The sequence below is a fragment of the Babylonia areolata genome, chromosome 16 (genome assembly GCF_041734735.1).
Source record: "Babylonia areolata isolate BAREFJ2019XMU chromosome 16, ASM4173473v1, whole genome shotgun sequence".
NCBI lineage: Eukaryota > Metazoa > Mollusca > Gastropoda > Neogastropoda > Buccinidae > Babylonia > Babylonia areolata.
In genome coordinates, this window is record NC_134891.1 from 19,288,796 (window position 1) to 19,299,721 (window position 10,926).

General features: G+C 47.8%; 1 protein-coding gene across 1 annotated transcript in view; it reads left to right on the forward strand.

The window, feature by feature from the left end:
* The window catches only part of LOC143290997 (uncharacterized), a 39,132-nt gene extending 28,206 nt beyond the window's left edge, over nt 1-10,926 (forward strand). Inside the window, exons 13-15 of the mRNA XM_076600584.1 lie at nt 5,237-5,342; nt 7,625-7,683; nt 8,374-10,926. Of these exons, the coding sequence (XP_076456699.1) occupies nt 5,237-5,342; nt 7,625-7,628 (110 nt within the window). The 3' untranslated portion in view covers nt 7,629-7,683; nt 8,374-10,926. The remainder of the gene's footprint in view (nt 1-5,236; nt 5,343-7,624; nt 7,684-8,373) is intronic.

Consider the following 10,926-nt stretch of genomic DNA (forward strand, 5'->3'; position numbering starts at 1 on the left):
TGTGTTATCAGGACCTGTTGTGTTGTGTCTGCAGCTGTTGTGTTATCAGGACCTGTTGTGTTGTGTCTGCATCTGTTGTGTTATCAGGACCTGTTGTGTTGTGTCTGCAGCTGTTGTGTTGTGTCTGCAGTTGTGTTGTGCACCGTCTGTGTTGTGTGTTTTCAGCTGTTGTGTTGCATTGTGTCTCCAGCTTCTCTGTTGTGTGTCTGCATATGTTGCGTTGTGCAGCTGTTGCGTTGCGTGTCTGCAGCTGTTGCGTTGTGTCTACAGCTGTTGTGTTGTGTCTACAGCTGTTGTGTTGTGCTGTTTCTGCAGCTGTTTTGTGTTGTGTGTCACGCTACGGCTGACAGAATGACAGACGGACGGACGAACGATGACAAACACTCAACGACGAATCTGTCAGCCCTCCGCACCAGTCGGAACCACCAGTTTCCTCTTGAAATTATAACATTTATTCCAAAACAAACGAAAATAATATTTGGTATTTACGAACACGAAATTCAACAACAAAACAGTACTGACACAACTACCCCTCTCACGCGATTACAAACACACAAAAATAGAGTCTGCTGTGTTCAGTCCCCGCCGCCGCAGTCCAGAATACACCAGCGGTCAGGAATGGATGGGGATAAGGGAGATAGTAAGTTGGACAGCACTTAACTCAACACAGCAACCAAGTTCTTTCAGCCGACGCTGTTGTCGTCGTCGCTGTTATCGTCGACGAAGTTGCGCCGCTGCCGCAGAGTACTGCCAGTCCCGCACCATGCAGACGATCCCTCCAGCCCACAGCCACAACCAGCAGAGGAGTGGAACCGTCCAAACGGCCACAATGGAAGAAAAAAAACAACTAAGAATGGCAAAGTGTCAGTTCTGACGTTTGAAAGAAGCTAGTCGCACCCAACCTGTCATCCCGCCCATCCAACCTGCCGTTACAATAACGTATTTAACTTTAACTCGATTTAATTTAATTTATCCCAAAATTATAAACATTATCAATATTTTTCATGAACACAACCACAATGATAGGAATACAAATATTCACGACATCTCTTAATCATAACATACAATGATACGAACAGCTACAGCAAATTCAAAACAAACATGCATTCACAGCCTCTATCATTCCCTCCACCACCATTCCTGCAAGTCCAAACGACCAGCCGACCAAGGAAACATCACACCCCCTCACCTCACACAGGTTATGTGAAAGACCTGGAACTGGTGTTCCAGCCGTTGCAACGCCCGCCGACAAACGACGACAACCTGCTGCTTCACCACAGCAGAAGACATGAGGAGATCAACTCCCAAAACACCTGGTCGAAATGACTCTCACAGCAGTTGACAGATACAGGAACAAATCAAAACCAAACCACAACTCACTGACGCGAGTTTGTCCGCACGTGGGATTCGGGCCGAATGCGTTGCCTGCCTACCTGGCGGCTTACAGAAATATGTCAGCTAAGGGGAGTCTCACACTCTGGATATGTCGACGCGTGACATTGTGTCTGCAGCTGTTGTGTTGTGCTGTTTCTGCAGCTGTTGCGTTGTGTGGGTGAGGTGTGGTGTGGTTGTGGTGTGGGTGTTGTGTGGTGTGGTGTGGTGTGGGTGTGGTGTGGTGTGGGTGTTGTGTGGTGTGATGTGGGTGTGGTGTGGTGTGATGTGGGTGAAGTGTTGTGTGGTGTGGTGTGGGTGTGGTGTGGTGTGGGTGTAGTGTGGTGTGGGTGTTGTGTGGTGTGATGTGGGTGTGGTGTTGTGTGGTGTGGTGTTGTGCGGTGTGATGTGGGTGTTGTGTGGTGTTGTGTGGTGTGGGTGTTGTGTGGTGTGATGTGGGTTTGGTGTGGTGTGAGTGTTGTGTGGTGTGGTGTGATGTGGGTGTCGTGTGGTGTGGGTGTTGTGTAGTGTGATTTGTGGTGTGGTGTGGGTGTGGTGTGGGTGTGGTGTGATGTGGGTGTGGTGTGGGTGTGGTGTGGGTGTGGTGTGATGTGGGTGGTGTGGTGTGGGTGTGGTGTGATGTAGATGTTGTGTGGTGTGGGTGTTTTGTGGTGTGGGTGTAGTGTGGTGTGGGCGTGATGTGGTGTGGGTGTGGTTTGGTGCGGGTGTTGTGTGGTGTGGTGTGGTGTGGGTGTTTTGTGGTGTAGGTGTGGTGTGGTGTTGTGGGTGGTGTGGTGTGGTGTAGGTGTTGTGTGGTGTGATGTGGGTGTTGTGTGGTGTGGTGTGGGTGCTGTGTGGTGTGGGTGTTGTGTGGCGTGGTGTGATATGGGTGTGGTGTGGTGTGATGTGGGTGTTGTGTGGCGTGGGTGTTTTGTGGTGTGGGTGTGGTGTGGGTCTGGTGTGGTTTGGTGTGGGTGTGGTGTGGTGTGGTGTCGTGTGGGTGTTTTGTGGTGCAGGTGTGGTGTTATGTGGTGTGGGTGTTGTGTGGAATGGGTGTGGTGTGGTGTGGTGATGGGTCTGGTGTGGGTGATGAGTGTGGTGTGGTGTGGTGTGGTGTGGACGATAGGTGTGGTGTGGTATGGGTGATGGGTGTGATGTGGACGATGGGTGTGGTGTGGGTGATGGGTGTGGGGTGGTGATGTGTGTGGTGTGGGTGATGAGTGTGGTGTGGGTGATGGGTGTGGTGTGGGTGATGGGTGTGGGGTGGTGATGGGTGTGGTGTGGGTGATTGGTGTGGTGTGGGTGATGGGTGTGGTGTGGTGTGGTGTGGTGTGGACGATGGGTGTGGTGTGGTGTGGTGTGGGTGATGTGTGTGTGTTGTGGGTGTTGTGTGGTGTGGTGTGGTGTGGGTGTGGTGTGGTGTGGGTGTTGTGTGGTGTTATGTGGGTGTGGTGTGGTGTGATGTGGGTGAAGTGTTGTGTGGTGTGGTGTGGTGTGGGTGTAGTGTGGTGTGGGTGTTGTGTGGTGTGATGTGGGTGTGGTGTGGTGTGATGTGGGTGAAGTGTTGTGTGGTGTGGTGTGGTGTGGTGTGGGTGTAGTGTGGTGTGGGTGTTGTGTGGTGTGATGTGGGTGTGGTGTTGTGTGGTGTGGTGTGGGTGTTGTGCGGTGTGATGTGGGTGTTGTGTGGTGTTGTGTGGTATGGGTGTTGTGTGGTGTGATGTGGGTTTGGTGTGGTGTGAGTGTTGTGTGGTGTGGTGTGATGTGGGTGTCGTGTGGTGTGGGTGTTGTGTAGTGTGATTTGTGGTGTGGTGTGGTGTGGGTGTGGTGTGATGTGGGTGTGGTGTGGTGTGGGTGTGGTGTGGTGTGATGTGTGTGGTGTGGGTGTGGTGTGATGTAGATGTTGTGTGGTGTGGGTGTTTTGTGGTGTGGGTGTAGTGTGGTGTGGGCGTGATGTGGTGTGGGTGTGGTTTGGTGCGGGTGTTGTGTGGTGTGGTGTGGTGTGGGTGTTTTGTGGTTTGGTGCGGTGTTGTGGTGTAGGTGTGGTGTGGTGTTGTGGGTGGTGTGGTGTGGTGTAGGTGTTGTGTGGTGTGATGTGGGTGTTGTGTGGTGTGGGTGCTGTGTGGTGTGGGTGTTGTGTGGCGTGGTGTGATATGGGTGTGGTGTGGTGTGATGTGGGTGTTGTGTGGCGTGGGTGTTTTGTGGTGTGGGTGTGGTGTGGGTCTGGTGTGGTTTGGTGTGGGTGTGGTGTGGTGTGGTGTCGTGTGGGTGTTTTGTGGTGCAGGTGTGGTGTTATGTGGTGTGGGTGTTGTGTGGAATGGGTGTGGTGTGGTGTGGTGATGGGTCTGGTGTGGGTGATGAGTGTGGTGTGGTGTGGTGTGGTGTGGACGATAGGTGTGGTGTGGTATGGGTGATGGGTGTGATGTGGACGATGGGTGTGGTGTGGGTGATGGGTGTGGGGTGGTGATGTGTGTGGTGTGGGTGATGAGTGTGGTGTGGGTGATGGGTGTGGTGTGGGTGATGGGTGTGGGGTGGTGATGGGTGTGGTGTGGGTGATGGGTGTGGTGTGGGTGATGGGTGTGGTGTGGTGTGGTGTGGTGTGGACGATGGGTGTGGTGTGGTGTGGTGTGGGTGATGTGTGTGTGTTGTGGGTGTTGTGTGGTGTGGTGTGATGGGTGTGGTGTGGTGTGGGTGTTGTGTGGTGTGATGTGGGTGTGGTGTGATGTGGGTGTGGTGTTGTGTGGTGTGGGTGTGGTGTGGTGTGGGTGTTGTGTGGTGTGGTGTGGGTGTTGTGTGGTGTGATGTGGGTTTGGTGTGGTGTGGGTGTTGTGTGGTGTGGTGTGGGTGTGGTGTGGGTGTTGTGTGTTATGGTGTGATGTGGGTGTGGTGTGGTGTGGGTGTTGTGTTTTGTGATTTGTGGTGTGGTGTGGTGTGGTGTGGTGTGGTGTGGTGAGGTGTGGGTGGTGTGGTGTGGGTGTGGTGTGATGTAGGTGTTGTGTGGTGTGGGTGTTTTGTGGTGTGGGTGTAGTGTGGTGTGGGCGTGATGTGGTGTGGGTGTGGTTTGGTGTGGGTGTTGTGTGGTGTGGTGTGGGTGTTTTGTGGTGTGGGTGTTTTGTGGTGTAGGTGTGGTGTGGTGTGGTGTGGGTGTGGTGTGGTATAGATGTTGTGTGGTGTAATGTGGGTGTTGTGTGGTGTGGTGTGGGTGTTGTGTGGTGTGGTGTAGGTGTGGTGTGGTGTGGGTGTGGTATGGTGTAGGGGTGGTGTGATGTGGGTGTTGTGTGGTGTGGTGTGGTGTGGGTGTTTGTGGTGCAGGTGTGGTTTTATGTGGTGTGGGTGTTGTGTGGAATGGGTGTGGTGTGGTGATGGGTGCGGTGTGGGTGCTGAGTGTGGTGTGGTGTGGTGTGGTGTGGTGTAGGCGATGGGTGTGGTGTGGTATGGGTGTGGTGTGGGTGATGGGTGTGGTGATGGGTGTGGTGTGGTGTGGTGTGGTGTGGTGTGGGTGATGAGTGTGGTGTGATGTGGTGTGGGCGATGGGTGTGGTGTGGTGTGGGTGATGGGTGTGGTGTGGTGTGGGCGATGGGTGTAGTGTGGTGTGGTGTGGGTGATGGGTGTGGTGTGGGTGTTGTGTGGGTGTGGTGTGGTGTGATGTGGTGATGGGTGTGGTGTGGGCGATGGGTGTGGTGTGGGTGTGGTGTGGTGTGGGTGCTGTGTGGTCTGATGTGGGTGTTGTGTGGGTGTGGTGTGGGTGTGGTGTGGGTGTGGTGTGGTGTGGGTGCTGTGTGGTCTGGTGTGGGTGTTGTGTGGTTTGCGTGTGGTGTGGTGTGAGTGTTTTTAACGACTGTCTACAGCTAGTGTGGTGTGGTTGCAGAACTGTTGGAGGAGTGCGAGGAAGTACCGGAGGAGAAGAAGACGACAATGGAGGCAAAGTGTGAGGAAGTAGCGGAGACGACAATGCAGAGAGAGGAGTGCTATGAGTAAAGTCATAACGGGGATGGGGACAAAGCGGGCTGTATAGACATGCCCATACATGGGGCACCCCACGCTGTATAGACATGCCATACATGGGGCACCCCACGCTGTATGGACATGCCATACATGGTGCACACCACGCTGTATGGACATGCCATACATGGTGCACACCACGCTGTATGGACATGCCATATATGGGGCACACCGGGCTGTCTGGACATGCCATACATGGGGCACACCACTCTGTATAGACATGCCATACATGGGGCACACCGCGCGGTATGGACATGCCACACATGGGGCACACCAGGCTGTATGGACATGCCATACATGGGCACACCACTCTGTATGGACATGCCATACATGGGGCACACCGGGCTGTATAGACATGACATATATGGGGCACACTGGGCTGTTTGGACATGCCATACATGGGGCACACCACTCTGTATAGACATGCCATACATGGGGCACACCGCGCGGTATGGACATGCCACACATGGGGCACACCAGGCTGTATGGACATGCCATACATGGGGCACACCGGGCTGTCTGGACATGCCATACATGGGGCACACCGCGCTATATGGACATGCCATACATGGGGCACCCCACGCTGTATAGACATGCCATACATGGGGCACACTGGGCTGTATAGACATGCCACACATGGGGCACACCAGGCTGTATGGACATGCCATACATGGGGCACACCACGCTGTATGGACATGCCATACATGGGGCACACCACGCTGTATAGACATGCCATATATGGGGCACACCACGCTGTATAGACATGCCATACATGGGGCACCCCCACGCTGTATAGACATGCCATACATGGGGCACACTGGGCTGTATGGACATGCCACACATGGGGCACACTGGGCTGTATGGACATGCCACACATGGGGCACACCACGCTGTATAGACATGCCATACATGGTGCACACCAGGCTGTATGGACATGCCATACATGGGGCACACCACGCTGTATGGACATGCCATACATGGGGCACACCACGCTGTATAGACATGCCATATATGGGGCACACCACGCTGTATAGACATGCCATACATGGGGCACACCACGCTGTATAGACATGCCATATATGGGGCACACCACGCTGTATAGACATGCCATACATGGGGCACACCACGCTGTATAGACATGCCATACATTGGGCACACCAGGCCATCATCTACACTCGCCTCCTAAACTAACTTCTATCCTCCTCTTTCACCAAACTCAGACCAATGTCGTCTACTGATACAGTCCCTCCCTTTTTGTGCCATGTTTTTCTTTCCTTCTTTCTTTCATTCTTTCTTTCTTTCTGTCTTTCTGTCTTTCTTTCTTTTGTTTTTTGTTCACGTTTTTCAATTGTTTTCTTTTCTCTCTAGTCAATGTTATTCCCCCCTCAACCCCTTCCTGCCTTTTCAGGGTCTAAGGGTCTGATGATTTCCTTTCTTCCCTGCGATGCTTGGGATTTTGTGTTTGTTTATCGGTTTGTTTTTGTATTCCATTGTTGTTCTTGTCGTTATTGGTTTTCGTAACAACATAGCTTTACTGCTAAGGTTTGCAGTATGTGGGAGGGGTGGGTGGGGGTTCGTTCGTTTCTTTCAAGTCAGTATGATTATTTCTTTTTATCTGTTGGTCCGGGCTATTTTCCCTCGTTTGTTTCTATGAAATAGGTCGTGAATTATTGTGCCCTTCCTCTTCAACCCCTGAAGTCTTATTGATGTCTGTAGTGTAGAATGAAGACGTGTGTGTGTGTGTGTGTGTGTGTGTGTGTGTGTGTGTGTGTGTGTGTGTGTGTGTGTGTGTGTGTCTACCCACTCAAAATGTATAGAAAACCACTTGAATATACACATTCTTGATCACTTTAATCGTTTAATTCTTTTTCGTTAAAATCATTCTGGATATAGAACTAATCATGCCTGTCGCACAGCACTAACTAACCTAGTTGACAGTTTGCTCACATATATGTATAACGATGAAATAATTCGTATTCTTATAATTGACCTTATGACAGCTTTTGATGTCATAAACCATGATCTAAAAAAGCTGAAACTTTATGGCCTGTCCGATACAGTTGTATAACTCATGTACTCATTCTTATTTGACCACAAAAAAAAGAAAAGAAAGAAAGAAAAAAAAAGTATCAGTTGACGGATACGATTATCCCATATTGTTTCCCTCAAAGATCTGTTCTATGACCCATGTTATTTTCTGTTCGTATGAAAAGTTAGTCCCAATACATTAAGACTTTTTGTGGAATGATTGCAGGTGACTGAACTGCACTTACCAGTCAAGCAAAACTGGACAACGTTCAAACTGTACCACAGGCAAGTATTAATAAACTCATAGACTGGTCACAATTAAATCACACGTGTCTCTCCCCCTGCCCTCCCTCCAAAAACACGCGCGCGCACAAACACACACACACACACACACACACACACACACACACACACACACACACACATACACAGAGAGAGAGAGAGAGAGAGAGAGAGAGAGAGAGAGAGAGAGAGAGAGAGAGAGAGAGAGAGAGAGCAAAAACAAAACAAACACACAAACGAAAAAATACACGATAGTAACAAGACAAAACTCTCTTTCAGTTCTCTACATTTTTCTACCAGCTGTAATTTAAGAAGTTCATCACCACAACATTCTTAGTGTCACTGTTGATAACATTCTGTCATGTGTGTGTGTGTGTGTGCGTGTGTGTGTGTGAGAGAGAGAGAGAGAGAGTGAGAGAGAGAGCTTTCTCGGATAAAACATTGTTAGATTTACTGTAAAAGTAAGTTATTTTTCAGTTCATACATCCAATCATACATTAGTTATGTTTCTATATTATTGAACTCAGCCGGTGTGAACACTTAAAACGACTGTTCCGTCTCAATAGAGGAGCTTTAGAAATGACCCTCCTCAAATCCTCGTCATTAACATTAAGTCATTCTGACTATAGAAATGTAAAACTTTTACCTCCCAAATGGAGACTGACACATAACAAAGCTGATTTTACGTTTCAGGTGACGTCCGGCTGTCCACCCTTCTCTCCAAAGAACATTCCAGACTGAATGAATCGCAATGGATTCAAGCAAAATTGGACCAACGTTCCTCTTCTTAGAATAAATCTCTTCAAATTTAGCCTTATTTACTCGGGTGAAAGTTTTTGGAATATATTGTCTTCGTTTAATGTGGATACAAGCGTTAATGCGTTTAAAAACAAAACAAAAGAAAAAAACCCATTAAAGATGAATAAAAATATAATTGATACTTTGCGGGCAAAGCCACATCGTAATGTTAACACAACTCATAATGAGTTTGAAGATTCTTATCATTCATGTATGTATGTATTTGCACATGCTTATGTCTGTATGTGTATAAGAGCCTATGGTTGTTTTTTTGTTTTGGGGGGGTTTTTTGGTTTATTTATTTTCTCTTATTTTTGCGCATGCAGTGTACGTGTACATACTTATTTATGGTCCAAGCCTACCAGCTTTCTTTTATCATCATAATGATTATCAAATCGTTTTTATTCATTTGATTTCTTTACCTCTTTGCCTCAGGGGCTGGTTGAAGAGACGCATGCATGCCAGTAATTCTACTTCCTCATTAAAACAAACTCGTTACCGCTACCTTTATCGTTATCGTTTTCGTTATCGTTCTGTCTCTGTCTCTGTCTGTCTGTCTGTCTGTCTCTCTCTCTCTCTCTCTCTCTCTCTCTCTCTCTCTCTCTCTCTGTCTGTCTGTCTGTCTGTCTGTCTCTCTCTCTCTCTCTGCAGTCAGGCTTCCAACATCGTCATTCATGTCAAACAGCATTAGGCCGTTTGTGCGATTCATGGTTGTCTGGCATCAAAAACAGTGAAATCGAAGGTGCGGTTTTTCTCGACTTACAGAAAGCTTTTGATCTTGTTGATCACAAAATATTACTTAAAAAATTGTCAGTGTATCTCATACTCAGAGACCCCACAACTCTGTCCTTTTTCGAATAATTCCTTGCAGACAGAACACAACATGTGTTTACCAGTGGTAATGCTTCTTCCACTGAAGCAATTCAAAGTGGAGTTCCTCAAGGATCCGTTCTTGGGCCACTTCTATTCTGCATATTTATCAATGATCTTCCTTTGGCTATATCAGACCCAAGAGTCTCGTGTGATATTTTTGCAGATGACACTTCCCTTCATTCCAACGCTGTCAGCGTTGCTTCAGTTCAATATTCTCTTCAGACGGGCATAAATGATGTTTCTAACTAGTGCAAATCCAACTCTATGGCGCTTGATCCCCCAAAAACCAAAGAGTATGATTCTCGCACCAAGACAAACGCATCAGAAAAATCCACTTGTCCACACTTTGAATGTCGATGACAACTCCATTGAACAAATCCACGAGCACCGTGTCTTGGGAGTCATGATAGATGATGAACTGAATTGACAATCACACATTAACTCTGTTAGCAAAAGGTTGGCACACAGTCTGTTTTTTACTTAACCAGCTCAAGCCTTTCATAGAACGTGATGCTCGCAAAACGTTCTACCACGCTCACTGTCTTTCTCACATTAATTACGCATCTGTACCCTGGAGCTGTGCTGCAGATGTTCATCTTAAGAAGCTAAACTCCCTTCACAAGAGAGCAGCCAAAATAATTTTACCAGATCCTTCATTGTCAACTCTTGAAAAACAAGCCAGACTAAACATCCTTCCCTTGCAAAAACAGTTAGTATTCAACAAAGCGTTACTTGTGTGCAAAGTGCACAATAACTTGGCACCACAATATCTACATTCGCTTACCCGATCCTCATTCCGATACGGCTCGAACAAGTACATTTTACCATGCACCCGCATTGATATGTTCAAAACAAGTTTTGCTTTTTCAGATGCATCCCTATGGAACTCACTTCCTGTAAACATTCAAACGAGCAGTTCTCTACCTACTTTCAAGTCAGATCTTCATAAGCATCTTCAATCCTTCCAACCATAAATGATTCAGATATAGAAGCGACCGCTGGCAGTAACAATGAGGGTATTTATACTTACTGGATCCGTTGTTATTGTGTCTCCTTGTTCTTGTTTTGCTCTTGTTCTTATTCTGTCCTGTTTTCCTTACATTCACTTTGATTTATTTGATTGTTTGCATTTCTTTCATTTTCTTCTAATTTGTGTGCATGCATTAATATATTCATTTCATTCCATTATGATGGTGGCAATAGCTGTTGTATAAGTGATATTGGTGATGGTAGTCGTAATTTTAGCATTAACTGTCTACGTGGATTTGATGATAACAACAATGTGGCTTTAATCATCTGGCTTTAGTCCTGATGACATTTTTTTCTCCCCCACCCTCTCTCTCTCTCTCTCTCTCTCTCTCTCTTATCCATCTGTCAATCTCTGTGTGTGTGTGTGTGTGTGTGTTATCATATTTCTTCTGCAGGACTTCTTTCTATTTGTTGTTTTTTTCTTCTCGCTTTCTCTCCTTTCCATTAAATATATTTGTGATATTGTAACTGATGCAGATTAGCAAAGACAGACTGGAAGAATGGGTCATGCCTAAAGTCTTAATCCTTGAATAAAAAACGTGTTGA